This window comes from Mustela lutreola, chromosome 3 (assembly GCF_030435805.1).
Source record: "Mustela lutreola isolate mMusLut2 chromosome 3, mMusLut2.pri, whole genome shotgun sequence".
Taxonomy (NCBI): Eukaryota; Metazoa; Chordata; class Mammalia; order Carnivora; family Mustelidae; genus Mustela; species Mustela lutreola.
In genome coordinates, this window is record NC_081292.1 from 198,022,708 (window position 1) to 198,039,015 (window position 16,308).

The 16,308-nt window shown below is 36.3% G+C and overlaps 1 protein-coding gene across 6 annotated transcripts in view; it reads left to right on the forward strand.

Annotated features, from left to right (window-relative positions):
* The window catches only part of C2CD6 (C2 calcium dependent domain containing 6), a 125,382-nt gene that overhangs the window by 76,320 nt on the left and 32,754 nt on the right, over positions 1–16,308 (forward strand). For all 6 annotated transcript variants that reach the window (XM_059168401.1, XM_059168408.1, XM_059168402.1 and 3 more), the window contains one exon: positions 6,703–6,760. In XM_059168401.1, coding sequence (XP_059024384.1) covers positions 6,703–6,760 — 58 coding nt within the window. The remainder of the gene's footprint in view (positions 1–6,702; positions 6,761–16,308) is intronic.

The following is a 16,308-nucleotide window of genomic DNA, read 5'->3' on the forward strand; positions in this document are numbered from 1 at the left end:
TTCATTATTTTTTATGGCTGAATAATATTCCATACATATAAATATATATACGCTACAGCTTTATCCATTCATCAAGTGATGGACACTTGGGTTACTTCCATTATTTGGCTATTGTGAATAATGTTGCAATAAATATAAGAATGCTTAAATCTTTTTGAATTAGTATTGCCATGTTCTTTGGGCAGATACCCAGCAGTGTGATTACTGGATCACAGAGTAGTTTTATTTTTAACTTTCTGAGGAACCTTCATACTGTCTTCCATGGTGGCTGTAACAGTTTGCATTTCCACCAACAGTGCACAAGGGTACCCTCTTCATCACATCCTTGCTAACACTATTTGTTTCTTGTGCTTTTTAAATTTTAGCTATTTTGACAGGTATGAGGTGATTTCTCATTGTGGTTTTGATTTGTATGTCCCTAATGATGAGTGATGTTGAGCATCTTTTCATGTGTCTGTTGGCCATCCATGTGTTTTCTTTGGAGAAATGTCTTATGTCTGCTGCCCACTTTTTAACTGGATTATTTGGTTTTTGGACATTGAGTTTTATAAATTGTTTATATATTTTGAATACTAAGCCTGTATTGATTTTGCCATTTGCAAATATATTCCCTTTCTGTAGGTTGTCTTTTAGTTTTGTTGATTGTTTCCATTGCTGTACAAGCTTTTTATTCTATTATATTTTTAATTAAAGATTTTATTTATATAGTTAAGAGAGTGCACGAAGGGAAAGGGAGAAGCAGACTCCCTGCTGAGCAGAAAGCCCAATGTGGGGCTCAATCCTAGACCCTGAGATCATGACCTGAGCCAAAGGCAGATGCTAAACTGACTGAGCTGTGTAGCACCCCAAGAAGCTTTTTATTTTGCTTGTAGTCCCAGTAGTGTATTTTTGCATTTGTTTCCCTAGCCTCAGGAGACATATCTAGAAAAATGTTGCTACAGCTGATGTCAGAGAGATTAGTGCCTGTGTTATCTTCTAGGATTTTTATGACTTTGGGTCTCACATTTAAGTTCTTAATCCATTTGAGTTTATTTTTGTGTATGGGGTAAGAAAGTGGTCCAATTTCATTCTTTTGCATGTAGCTGTCCGGTTTTCCCAGTACCATTTGTTGAAGAGACTGTCATTTTCCCATGGGATATGCTTGCCTCCTTTGTTGAAGATTAAGTGACCGTATAATTGTGGCTTTATTTCTTGATTTTCTATTCTATTCTGTTGATTTATGTTCTATTTTTGTGTCATAGCTAATTACAAATTATCTGAGTTCACAGATTCCATGTTCTCTACTGCATTTTTCATTTCACTTATTCTTCAGCTTCTGAATTTATTTGGTTCTTTTTTATGACCTATTTCTCTATGAAACTTACCATTTTGTTTTTATATTGTTTTCCTGACTTTGTTGAATTGTTTGTCTGTGTTTTCTTGCTGTTTGCTGATCTTTCTTAAAGCAACTATTTTGAATTCTTTATTTGGAAGATTGCAGATCTCCATTTTTTTGGCCAGTTACTGAGACTTTATTGTTTTCCTTTGGTGTGTAGTGTCACATTTCTGTGATTTTTCATGTTCTTTGATGTCTTGCATTGCTGTCTAAAAAAAAAAAAAGATTTATTTACTTGAGAGAGAATACAAGTAGGGGAAGGGGTGGGGGAAGGAAGACTCCCCACTGATCAGGAAGCCAAATGCAGGGCTCACTCCCAGGATGCCAAGGTCATGACCTGAGCTGAAGTCAGACACTTAATGGACTGAGCCACCCAAGTGCCCCTGCCTTAGTTTACTTTTGATATCCAATTTAGACTAGTTTTATAGAATGAGATGAGATAGTCTTACCAAAAAGCAGCAGCAAAAGGAGGAAATAGAGGTGAAGACAGAGAAGAAGAAAAAGGGAAAGGAAAAAAAAAAGGTGGATGCAGGAGAGGAAATTAACATACACTGAAAAAGAAAAAGAGATCTACGATTTGATCCAATTAAACTTGTGATAAATGCCTATATTAAGAAAAAAGAGAAATTGCAAGTAAAACACCTAACTTTACACCTCAAGGAACTAGAAAAACAAAGAACAAACTAAGGCCAAAGCAGAAAAAGGAAATAAGAAAGATCAAAAAGAAATAAGTTAAATAGAAACCAGAAAAGCAATAGAAAAGATAAATGAAACTAAGAGCAGGTTTTTGAAGAGATAAACTAAGAGAAGACTCAAATAAAATTGGAATCAAAAGATGTTACAACTGGGGCGCCTGGGTGGCTCAGTGGGTTAAGCCGCTGCCTTCGGCTCAGGTCATGATCTCAGGGTCCTGGGATCGAGTTCCGCATCGGGCTATCTGCTCAGCAGGGAGCCTGCTTCCTCCTCTCTCTCTGCCTGCCTCTCTGCCTATTTGTGATCTCTCTCTGTCAAATAAATAAATAAAATCTTAAAAAAAAAAAAAAGACGTTACAACTGATATCACAGAAACACATAGACTCATAAGAAACTCTTGTGAACAATTATATGCCAACAAATTGGATTGCCTAGAAGAAATGAACTAATTCCTAGAAACATACAACTTAGACTGAATCATGAATAAACAGAAAATCTGAATAGACTAATAATGAGTAAGGGGATTAAAAATAACCAAACCCTCCTGACAAAGAAAAGCCCAGGACCAGTTGGTTTTACTGATGAATTCAACCAAACACTTAAAGAAGAATGAAAAGAAATCCTCCTCAAACTCCTCCAAAAAATTAAATAAGAAGAAACTCCCAAACTCATCTTATAAGGTCAGCATTACCCTGACACCAAAATCAGATAAAGACGCTACAAGATGTGGTCCATATACACTATGGAGTATTATGCCTCCATCAGAAAGGATGAATACCCAACTTTTGTAGCAACATGGATGGGACTGGAAGAGATTATGCTGAGTGAAATAAGTCAAGCAGAGAGAGTCAGTTATCATATGGCTTCACTTATTTGTGGAGCATAACAAATAGCATGGAGGACATGGGGAGATAGAAAGGAGAAGGGAGTTGGGGGAAATTGGAAGGGGAGGTAAGCCATGAGAGACTATGGACTCTGAAAAACAATCTGAGGGGTTTGAAGTGGTGGGGGAGTGGGAGGTTGGGGGAACCAGGTGATGGGTATTAGAGAGGGCACGGATTGCATGGAGCACTGGGTGTGGTGCAAAAATAATGAATACTGTTAGGCTGAAAATAAATAAAAAATAAAATAAAATAAAAAGATGCTATAAGAAAAGAAAGCTGTAGACTGACATCCCTGATGATTGTGGATGCAAAAATTTCTCAGCAAAATCTTAGCAAACTGAGTTCAATAGCATATTAAAGTGATCATATTACCATGATTATGTGGGATTTATCCTGGGGATGCACAGGTGGTTCAATATAAGCAAATCAGTAAATGTGATATACCACATTAGCAGAATTAGAGATAAAAATTATATGATCATCTCAATAGATGAAAAAAAAAATTTCACTAGAAGATCTTCCATGATAAAATATCTTAACAAATTGGGTATGGAAGAAACATACCTCAACATAATAGAAATCAAAATATATCAATCCCATAGTTAACATCATCCTCACTGATGAAAGTTAAAAAGCTTTACTCTAACATCAGGAATAAGATATTTTTACCACCTTTACTCAATTTGTATTGGAAGTCCTATACAGAGAAATCAAGATAAAGATAAAGAAATAAAAGGTACCTAAATCAGAAAGGAAGAAGAAAAATTGTCTTTATTTACAGATGGTAACATTTCATATGTAGAAAATCCTAGAGTCGTCAAAAAAAAATCTGTAATTCAGTAAATTTGGAGGATATAAAATCAGTACACAACATCAATTGTGTCTATATATTAACAATGAAATATCTGAAAAAGAAATAAAAATAATTCTATTCATAATAGCATCAAAAACAATAAAATACTTAGAAATAAATTTAACAAGGAGGTGAGAGATCTGTGCATTGAAAGCTGTAAGACTCTAATGAAAGAAATTGAAGAAGATGCAAATAAATGGAAAGATATTCTATATTCATTGATCAGATAAATGAATGCTGCTAAAATGTCCTCATTACAAAGCCATCTATTGATTCAGGGCAATACTTATCAAACTTCAAAAACATTTTTCAGAGAAAAATCCTAAAATGCATGAGGAACTACAAAGGGCCATAAATAACCAAAGCAAACTTGAGAAAGGACCCAGCTAAAGGGCCCCCACTTAATAATTTAAACTGTATTACAAAGCTATAGTAATCAATATAGTGTGGCTTTGACATAAAAACACATGCATAGACTAAGTGAATAAAACAGAATCCCCAGATAGGAACCAACACAAATACAGTCAACTAACAATTGGCAGGCAACCAAGAATATTCAATGAGGAAAAGATAGTCTCTTCAGTTAGCAGTACTATGACAACCAGATAACCACATGCAGAAAAATGAATTTTATACTAGAGTTAAGTGATAATACACCATCATATTACAGTATTAGACTGTCCTAATTTTGACTGTATACTTACCATTACCAGTATATTTTATATTTTCATATGTTTTTATGTTATTAATTAGTATCCTTTCATTTTGAAGAAATATTTTCAGCATTTTTTGGTAAAGCAGGTCTAATGGTGGCAGTTGCTGGCCACATACTGGCAATAGAGATTCTCACAGGCCCTGAGCCTGTGACCCTCCATACTCAGCTGCCCATTATGCCTTGGTCGTGGAATTAGCACCTGGCCAACTCACTCAGCACAACCACCAAAGCCTTCTTGCTAGATGAAACCAAAGGTGGGTCCTCTGTACTCAGTCCCTTGCCAGGTGCCACAGTAATGGAGGAGATCACCCCTCTCCCAAACCATTTGGTTACCTGGGTAGCCCCTTGAGATCAACTTAGTAGTGAAGAATGGTTCTCTCTTTATAACTACTTTTTGATATTTTCATTATTATGTGTGTTGGTGTGGACCACTTTGGATTGATTTTGTTGGGGTTTGCCATGCCTCCTGGATCTGGGTGTTGGTTTACTTCCCCAGATTCTACAAGTGTTTTAGCTTTTATTTCTTCAAGTAAATTTTTCCCTCCTTCTTCTCTTTTTTGGGGCCCCTATAATGTGAATGCTATTATGCCTGATGATGTCGTTGAAATCCCTTAATCCATTTTCATTTTTTATTGTTCTTTTTTTTCTGTTCCATATGGTTGTTTTCTATTACTATTTTTTCCAGCTCATTAATCCTTTTTCTGCTTCCTCTATCTATGATTTATTCCCTCTAGTGTATTTTTAATTTCAGTTATTGAGCTCTTAATCTCTGAATGGTTCTATTTATATATTTTCTATCTCTTTGTCGAAAGTCTGAGATCCTCTACTCTTTTCTCAAGTCCAGTATCTTTATGGCCAATACTCTGAGTTAGTTCTCTGGCATATTGCCTATAGCCATTTCATTTAGCTCTTTTGCTGACTTTATTCTGTTCTTTCCTTTGGTACATCTTCCTGTCTCCTCATTTATCTCTCTGTATATGTTACCTTGTATTAAGCAAGTCAGCTACATCTCTTGATCTTGAAAGTAGTGACCTTAAGAAGAGGGACTTTGGTGTCCTGTAGTGATGTTCCCTCTTCACCAGAACCAAGAGCTTCAGGGGTGTCTCCTCTTTGTGTTGCATGTGCCCAACTCCTGTGATTGAACCTGTTTGCATCCAGTCCAGTCAGCTGCAATGGCCACTTAGTCTATTGTGGGCAGTGCTGTTAAGAGGCTAGTCTCGGGTTGCCTTGGGCTTGTAATTTAGTCAAACCAGATGAGTGCCCTCAGCCCATTTGCCAGGACTGTGGTCACACCAAATGGCAGGGTGTTCTTCCTGAATTGTCCCCTGAGAGTCTTTCATTGTTGGGTGAGTCCGGCACTTAGATCCAATGTCCAACTCTAGTACATATGTTTGGGTTTCAGTCAAATAAGTGTATGTGGTTATCTTCCCCTCTTCCCAGGGTAGGAGTCACTTTGGAGTAGTGTATTAGAAAAAGAAATTAAACCTCCTACTCATGTACCCCATGATCTTTTCAAACTGCTGCTCTAGTGTTGTTATCCAAGTGGGGTTGTTTGTTATACTGGACCTTTAAGGTGGGGCTCAGCTTCCGGTCATCCTCTGGCTTTCTTAGAGAAAAGCCTGCTGATTTTTAAAGTTTCCAAAGTTAAAGACCTGCTGACCTTAAAAACTTGTGAAGTTAAGGTCCTCTGGTTTTCAAAGCCAAATGTTATAGGGATTCGTCTTTTAAGTGTCCCCCTTGCCTAGGGTGCCTGGGGTGGAATCTGTTCTTCTTCCTTCTCTGTGTTTGTGGTGTCACCCTTTTGTGGTTAATCTCTGTGGGTGTTTGGACCCCCCCCCCCAATGTCTGTCCTTTCTACCCTTCCTGATGTGGACTCCTCTCTATGATTAACTGTAGAGGGTGTATTCTGCCCAATTAATAATAAAATAATGGCACTTTCTTTTATGCTTACCATTTCCTACCTCAACAACCTACTAATACAATGTTTCAGCTATGCAAGTTATCTCACCATCTCCAGTTGCACTGGAGGTTAAATTGTAAATGAATTCTTTTCCTTAATATAATAAGGCCAAATGGTAACATTAGATCTCATTTTATTACTTATAGCCATCAATAATGCTGTTTAAAAATCATATTGATATTTAGTTACTTTTCATTCACTTTTCTTTGTTTTTTATTTCAGAGTCCTCATTGTTCTACTAGCACAATGAATGAAAATATAAAACTTCCTTATACTGTAGGTAAGTTATTATTTGTATATATATTATTTAGATTTTCAAATATTCAGTGAAATAGAGACTATGAACTCACATAAAGTTATAATTATCAAGACTTTCCTCCAAAATGTAAATTATGCTATGATGCTTTGTGGTTATTTGCATGAAAAAAACCTATGGGAATTACAATATTAATTGGAAATCAAGCAAAGCAAAATAAGGATCACCTTAAAATCCTGGATAATACTTACTTTACATGATTATAATTTACTAAACAATTTACTTGATTTATGTGTATTTACAAACATTTAATCTACCCTGTAAATCTACCTAATGAAGATATTTTTCTTATTGAAGATGTTCAATGATATCATTATGAAGACATATTTAACATATCAGTAAACCCAAAGGATACAATCAAAATATTTAACAACCATTACATACATAAGCATGGAACAACCAAATTTGGGTTAGAGTTCTAGAAGGCCCCTACTGTGCTGTACTGGGATTAAGGGAAATGGTAGATTTCTAAGGGAATCAGGTAACCAAAGCAATGAATGTAAGGTGGGCATTTGAACATCGTGAGGCAGCAACTTTTTATAAATTAGTACAGAATGTTTAAATATTTAACAATTGGAATAGTTATAATTGTGTAGAGATTGAGTATCCATCCAGAGAGGTTACAGTAATCTAATTAAAATGAAGAGAAAATAAGATAACAAGAACTCTTGACAGAAAAAATAAGCAAGCAAGCACATTTCTTTGTAACAAGCAAAATTTCTCCAACACTCCATCTTATGGGCTATCTGATGAAAATGTGATTGACAAGTATGTTTTTAGAACAGAGATTTTCCCCAAAAGGGAAACTTTGCTTATTTGAATAGTTGAATATAATGAAATAAAGATGATTAGAAATTAATACTTTAGGCATATATGTTTTTGTGTTTATATATATGTACACTAATGTATATGTATTTATACATTTATTCTATACATCAATAGCAATTCTAAGAATATATGTTGGGGTGCAGGAAGCTATTTTAAAGCATAGGATGTCAGTTTCAGGAACTAATATTTTAAATGTCAGCAAAGTTTTAAAGTACATCTAAATTATTCTTTATTTTAGAAGAAAAATGATTTGGATTAACATTCAGGAGTAATAAGACAACTTGGGGGTGCCTGGGTGGCTCAGTCATTAAGCATCTGCTTTTGGCTCAGGACATAATCCCAGGGTCCTGGGATTAAGTCCCACATCAGGCTCCCTGCTCAGTGGGAAGCCTGCTTCTCCCTCTCCTACTCCCCATGCTGTGTTCTCTCTCTCACTATCTTTCTCTGTCAAATAAATAAATAAAATCTTTTTTAAAAAAAAGGACAACTTGGGAGAGTGGGATGCTTGTGTATTCATATTTTGTAGGATTCCCACAAAACTTTCATCCTAATGCCCTTTGGATTCTTCTAATCATAAAGAACCTTTGGGGTAAATCTGATACAATTGCAAACAGGTTCCTTATTCTATTATTTCAAACTATTCTTTGAAAAAAAGAAATACTCTATCAAATAATAGAAAGTATTAATGAGGGGATAAATTGGACCTTACCTCTGCCTTGGTACTAACTCTGCAACCTTAGGGAATTATTTGTCTCACGAAAAACTTAATTTTCTCATTTTCAAAACAAAAGTGCAGAACTAAATACTAAGAATAAATGTTTTAACACTTTCCTTGCCATTGCCTGATATTGCCTTATTTAATCTTCATAACTTTTAAAAATGCTTTCCATATATTTATTTAATTTTCACACAACTGTGTAGGGTTCACACTACTATCCTAGCTTTACAGATGAGGCAACTGAGGCATGGAAAGGCTGAGTAATTGGAAAATTATGTAAAAGAAGTATATGAGCCAAGTCAGTGATCCAGTTATCTCTGGAGGGTAAATAACCTTTATAAGTAGTGTCAAATCAAATACAGGATTAGAAAGAACATCTGTATCTTTTTTTTTAGATTTATTTATTTATTTGAGAGAGAGAGAGAGAACAAGCTGGTAAAGGAATAGAAGGAGAGGGAGAGGGAGAATCCACAAGAAGACTGCCCACTGTGCATGGAGCCTAATGCGGGGCTCTATCCTAGGACCCTGAGCTCATGACCTAAGCCAAAACCAAAAGTCAACTACTCAACCAAATGAGCCACTGAGATAACCCTATAGTATATCTTTTTTTTTTTAAATAAGTAAATTCTTAGAAAACAGGACTTATTTCCTTATTGCTGACTTCTGTCTTGCTCTTGGGCAGGTCATTAAGTTTTCTGAATTTTTCTCATTGTTAAAATGGGAGAAATGGTTTTAAGATGATTGGGTCTCCTATTACTCTTTGAGTCTCTATTCCTAAATTCATATTGAATAGAGCCTTTAAGAAAAAACTAAGATTCCTAAATATACATTTTATTTGTTTTTATTTATTTGAGAGAGAAAACAAGTGGAGGGAGATGCAGTAGGAGAAGCAGGCTTCCTACAGAGCAAGGAGCCCAATGTGAGACCCAATCCCAGGACCTTGGGATCACAACCTAAGCCAAAGGAAGAAGCTTAACTGACTGAGCCACCCAGGCGCCCCTAAATACATTTTAAATGGTTTTGTTATACTTTCAAAACAAACAAGGATGAGGCACCTGGGTGGCTCAGTGGGTTAAGCCTCTGCCTTCGGCTCAGATCATGGTCTCAGGGTCCTGGGATTGAGCCCCGCATCAGGCTCTCTGTTCAGTGGGGAGCCTGCTTCCCCCTCTCTCTCTGTCTGCCTCTCTGCCTACTTGTGATCTCCCTGTCAAATAAATACATAAAATCTTTAAAAACAACAACAACAAAAAACAAGGAGGAAAGAAACAAATCAAAGAAGACAGACTCTTAAACATAGAGAACAAACTGGTGGTTACCAGAGGAGAAGAGGGTGGGGAAATAGGTGTAGGTATACTTACTGTGATGAGCACAGAATAACATATAGAATTGTTGAATTGCTATATTGTACACATGAAACTAAAATAATGCTGTATATTAATTATACTGGAATTTTAAAATAAATACATAAATCAAGAAAAAATGGTTTGTTGTACTTTGAACTATAATTTTCAGTTTACTCATGCAGACCAGTCTTACATAATTAACCCAGTACTTTTAAAAATACTTTATATGAGGGGGGAGCTAAGATGGCGGCTTAAGTATGAGGACCGTAGGCTTGCCTCAGTCCTTGGACACAGCTAGATAACAACCAAATCATTCTGAATACCCAAGAAATCGACGCAAGGACTGACACAACAAAGTGCACATGTAGAGGGAGAGAAGAGGCTACATTGAGGAAGATAGGAAGTGTGGAGACATGATTTGGGGGAGAAATGGATCACAGGTGCTATGGTGGGGAGGGAGCCCTGGTCAAGGAGAAAGGTGAGAGGGAGAGAGGAGCACAATTCCCCCAAAGCCACTGGCTGGGAAAATGAAAGTGACTGTTTTTGTGTTTTAGCAAACAACAAGGCTCAAAGTTTAGAGTTTTAGATGCTAGTTGGCTTGGCTGGAATAGAGACCTGAAGGTGCTCCCCTAACCCTGGAGAGAAGGCAGGCAAGCAATCCCAGGGCAGATGGTATGATCTGAGGATCACCTAAGGCACACAGGGAGAGAGACTTCACTCTACTTGGAGCACATCTGTGAGAGGTGGCATTCACAGAGTTGCCTATTTGAGGACAAATGAATGGGCACCATGTCCCTCCCCCATCCCCAAACATAGGTGCAGAGACACCTGCTGAAGGCGGTGAACTCAGACACTGGCTATCAGCCTGCTTCTTCCAAATCCCATGTCTCTGAACTCTAGCATGACTTCCCTTCTTGGTCAAACTTACATCAGTTCCAGTGCAGTGAGACCTGCCCCCAGAAGACCAGTGCATGTCCCCACCACACCAGGTCCCTAAAATTTGGAGTTTTAAACGTTGGCAGGTTCGACTGGTATTGAACCCAAAGTGGCTCCAGGAAAGCAAGCAACCCAGAGACAGATAACATGAAAATAGCAATCTGAAAAACATCTGGAACACACATGGGGGAATTATTCCCTCTTCTGGAAGTGCTTTCCTGAGAGAAGCAAGTACAAAATCCCAACTCTGGGGACAAAGCAACTGGCTGGCGCCATTTCCCTCCCCCTTTCAGCATAAACAAACTTCAATAAATAGCACAATGCCAACACTGATGCCTCACCTGCTTACACCAAGTCCTACCTCCTACACTCTGCTGGTGCTGCTTTTCTTGGATGAGTGTGCCTAAGAATGAGCATAGCAGGCCCCTTCCCCAGAAGATCAGTAGAAACCCCTGCATGCAGCACATCTACCAACCATAGAATTCCTCAAGACTTCAGTTCCAGTGGAAGTAGCATTAGGTCTCATTTAACAAGCAGATCAGAACACCCCTAATTGAAACTCGCAAAACTCTGCCCAACATCTAAACATTCCCCGCTACAGGCAAGGAGAACCTCTTCAGATGAACTAACCTGTGGAATAGAGAAGCCAAAACACAGCAGCAGAGTGCACACAGCACACACAAGAGACATTCCCTGAAGTGCCAGGTCCTGGACACAATATGACCTCTTTTTCATAAAGCCATTACTCTAAGGAGCAGTAAACATACCTGGCTTTTCTAACACAGGAGAAGACAAGAGACCTAGACAAAATGCCAAAAGGAGGAATTCATCCCAAAAGAAAGAAGAAGAAAAGGTCAAGCCAGAGATCTAATAGAAGCACATGTAAGTTTTATGTCTGATGGAGAATTTAAAGCAACAATTATAAGGACTGGACTGAGAAAAGCATGGAAGACATCAGGGAGACCCTTACCTCAGAATTAAAAGAATTAAAAAAAAAGAAAGAAAGAAAAATGCAGTAACTGAGATTTGAAAAACTGGATGTAATGATCACAAGGATGAAAAAAGCAGAGGAAAGAATAAATAATCTAGAAGATAGAATAATGGAAAATAATGAAACTGAACAAAAGAGAGAAAGAATTATGGATCATGACAGTAGACTTAAGGAAATCAAAGATTCATCAAATGTAGTAACATTTGTACTTTAGGAGTCCCAGAAAAAGGGGAAGAAAGGAGAGGGCAAAAAGGTTTATTTGAGGAAATAATAGCTAAAAGCGTCCGTAAGCTGGGGAAGGAAACATACATCCAAATGCAGACGGCATAGAGAACTTCCATCAAAATCAACAAAAGCAGGCCAACACCAAGACATATACTTTAGTTAAATTTGAAAAATACAGTGATAAACCCTAAAAGCAGCAAAAAACTCCCTAACTTATAAGGAAAGACCAATAAAACCAGCAGATCTATCCACAGAAACTTGGCAAGCTTTAAGAGAGTGGCATGATATATTCAAAATGCTGAATGGGAAAAACCTGCAGCCAAGAATACTCTATCCAGCAAGGTTACCATTCAGAATAGATGGAAAGATAAAGAGTTTCCCAGACAAACAAAAGCTAAAGGAATTCATGACCACTAAACCAGCCCTGCAAGAAATACTAAAGGGGACTCTGGGAAGGAAAAACCAAAAGTGACAAAGACTGGAAAGGAACAGAGAAAATCTCCAGAAACAATGACAAAACAGGCAATAAAATGGTACTAAATACAGAGCTACATGTATTTATTATCAATAATTATCAATAATTACTCTGAATGTAAATAGACTAAATGCTCCAATGAAAAGACATAGGGTGTCAGAATGGATAAAAAACAAAACAAAACTGGGCCCATCTATATACTGCTGAAAGACACCTGCAAATTGAAAGTGAGGGAATGGAGAAACATTTATCATGCAAATGGACATCAAAAGAAAGCTGGAGTAGTAATGCTTAAATCAGACAAACTAGATTTTAAACCAAAGACTGTCCAAGAGATGAAGCACACTGTATCATAATAAAGGGGACTGTCCAACAAGAACAATTGTAACTCTCTTGGTTGACAAGATGTACAGACTGTATTAAGAGGGCGAAGAAAGAAAAGCAGAGCAAGCTTTCATAAGTAGCATTGCTGTTCCACAAAAGTTAGAACAATTGCCTGTTGATAATTAGTGAGACATTCAGGTCAAATTTGGGGGGAGGTTAGCTTCCCAAATGGTTTAGATACTACACTTGTAAAGTATTTCTAATTTTTCGGAGTAGAACCTTTAATTATTCTTCCTACAGTTTTAAGGTATTACCAGATGTAACTTTTAATTGGAATACACTGGACAGTTGGAAAAATATTTGAAACTAAATGCTAAAATTAAGATTTGTTTTCAAGTGGAAACCCACTAAAAGTAGAAAACTATTTAGGCTGGGTGTGTTTCTTTTTACAGTTACTAAATATGATAATATAAGTAGACAAGTACATTCCCCTTTTTGTTGCAGAGGCTCCGTGTTCAAGGCAATTGCTTTTCAAATCTTGGCTTAATTTTTTTCCGCTGTTTTGAATATCTGAGTTTTTAAAAGTTAGTATCAGCAAATTAATTGAAGTTATTCTTCTATACTGGGACACATTTAAATTACGGAGTGAAGAGATTCTTTTTTAGTTTCAGATATATGACTTGGGGTTTTAAAGTAAAAATTACAAAGTTATTTGTGGGTAAACTAAAAAAGTTGTACAAGTGACTGAAATAAAACTCATGGAATAAGTTTAGTGGGGGGACTGGTATCTCCAAAAGGCTATAACATTTTACTCCTTTTTTAACACTTAAAAAGCACTGTTTTAGTCCCTAAGAATTCTCATTGCATTGTATATGCCAGACTATAAAATACTTATTTTTAGAATGAAATCTATATAATGACTTTCTTACCAATCATCTTATTGTGCAATCAAAATTAGAGTTCTTTGGTTTGAAAACAGCATTTAGAGCCTCCAGATAACTTTTTAAGACTTACTTAGCTTTGTGGGTGGTATTTTCATGCAAATAAGTAAGGGTGGGTTTTATATTTTGTAGAAGTTTTTGGTCCTATTTTAATGCTCTTTGTATGACAGTATGTATATAGTGTGTTAAATTTCCTCAAAACTCTCCTTTAAAAACTTTGAAGTTAATACTTTTGTGCAACTGTGTTTTGAATAAAGCCATGACAGTGTTAAAAAAAAAAAAAAAAAAAGAACAATTGTAAATATTTATGCCCCCAACATAGAGGTACCAAGTATATGAAATAATAACAAACATAAAGGAACTCATTGATAATGATACAGTATTAGTAAGGGACTTTTAACACCCCACTTACATCAATGTACAGGTCATATAAGCAAGAAAACAGTGGCTTTGAATGACATGCTAGACCAGATGGATTTAAATGATACATCCAGAACATTTCATCCTAAAGGAGCAAAATACACACCCTTAAAAAAAAAAAAAGATTGTATTTTTTTATTTGTCAGAGAGTGCATGCACAAGCAGGGGAGTGACAGCCAGAGGGAGAAGCAGCTCCCCACTGAGCAGGGAGCCTCATGTGTAACTCCATCCTAGGACCCTGGGATCATGACCTGAGCTGAAGGTACATGCTTAACTGACTGAGCCACCCAGGCATCCTGCAAAGTACACATTCTTTTCAAGTGCACATGGGATATTCTCCAGAATATCATGCCATGCATATTTTCTAACTACAACGCTATGAAACTTGCAGTGAACCACAAGAAAAAAATTGGAGTAATTTGGAATAAACAACATGCTACTAAATAATTAATGGATCAACCAGGAAATCAAAGAAGAAATTTAAAAATACATGGAAACAAGTTAAAATGAAAACACAATGGTCCAAAACTTTGGGGTTACAGCAAACATGGTCATGGAGGGAAGTATATAGCAATACAGGCCCACCTCAAGAAGCAAGAAAAATCTCAAAGAAACAATCTAACTTTATACCTAAAGGAGCTAGACAAAGAACAATAAACAAAGCCTAAAGATAGAAGAAGGAGAGAAATAATAAATATTAGAAAAAATAATTGATGTAGAAGCTAAAAAAACAAAACAGTAGAACGGGTTCTTTGAAAAAAAAATAATAAAATAGATAACCCCCAGCCATATTTATCAAAAATAAAAGAGAAAGAATGCAAATAAAATAATAAATGAGAGGGGAGAAGTAACAACCAACACCACAGAAATACAAACAACTATAGAAGTATATTGTGAAAAATTACATGCCAACAAATTGGATAATCTGAAAGTAATGGATAAATTCCTAGAAACATAAAAAATACCAAAACTGAAGCAGGAAGAAAAAGAAAACTTGAACAGACTGATAATTAGCAATAAAATTGAATCAGTAATCAAAAATCTCCCAAAAAACAAGAGACCAGGGCCAGATGGCTTCATAGGCAAATTCTGCAAACGTTTAAAGAAGAGTTAATACCTATTCTTCTCAAACTATTACAAAAGATAGAAATGGAAGGAAAACTTCTAAATTGATTCTGTGAGTCCAGCATTACCTGCTTCCGAAACCAGACAGATACTCCAACTAAAAAAGATAACTACAGGCTAATATCCCTGATGAACACAGATGCAAATATTCTCAACAAAATACTAGTAAATCAAATCCAACAGTACATTAAAAGAATCATTCACCATGATCAAGTGGGTTTTATTCCTGGGCTACCAGCGTGGTTCAGTATTCACAAAATAGTCAATGTGATAATACCATATCAGTAAAAGAAAAGATAAGAATCATATGGTCCTCTCAATAGATGCAGGAAAAGCATTTGACAAAATACAAAATCCGTTCACAATAAAAACCCTCAACAAAGTAGGTTTAGAGGAAACATACCTCAACATAATGAAGGCCATATACAAAAACCCCATAGCTAATATCATCATCAGTGGAGAAAAACAGAGATTTTCCTCTGTCATCAGGAACAAAACAGGGATGTTCATTCTCATCATGTTCATTCATCACACTATTGGAAGTCCTAGCCACAGCAATCAAACAACAAAAAGATATAAAAGGCATTCAAATTGGCATGGGAAAAAAAGAAAACTGTCACTCTATGCAGATGACATGGTACTCTATATATAAAACCAGAGAGACTCCACCAAAAAATGGCTAGAACTGATATACAAATTCATTAAAGTCATGGGATACAAAATCAGTATATAGAAATCTGTCGCATTTCATCTGAAGCAGCAGAAAGAGAATCAAGGAATCAATCCAATTTATAATCACACCAAAAACCATAAGATACCTAGAAATAAAACCAACCAAACAGGTAAAAGATCTGTATTCTGAAAACAATAAAATACTGATGAAACAAATTGACAGCGATACAATCAGATAGACATTCCATGCTCATGGGTTGGAAGAACAAATATTGTTAAAATGTCTGTACAACCAAATTGTGGAAGGATCTGAGATGTCCTTCAACAGATGAATGGATAAAGAATATGTGATTCATATATTCAATGGAATATTACTCAGCCATCAGAAAAGATGAATATCTACCATTTACATTGACATGGATGGAACTAGAGGGTATTATGCTAAATGAAATAAGTCAATCAGAGAAAGACAGTTATCATATGGTTTCATGCATATGCAGAATAGAAGAAATAG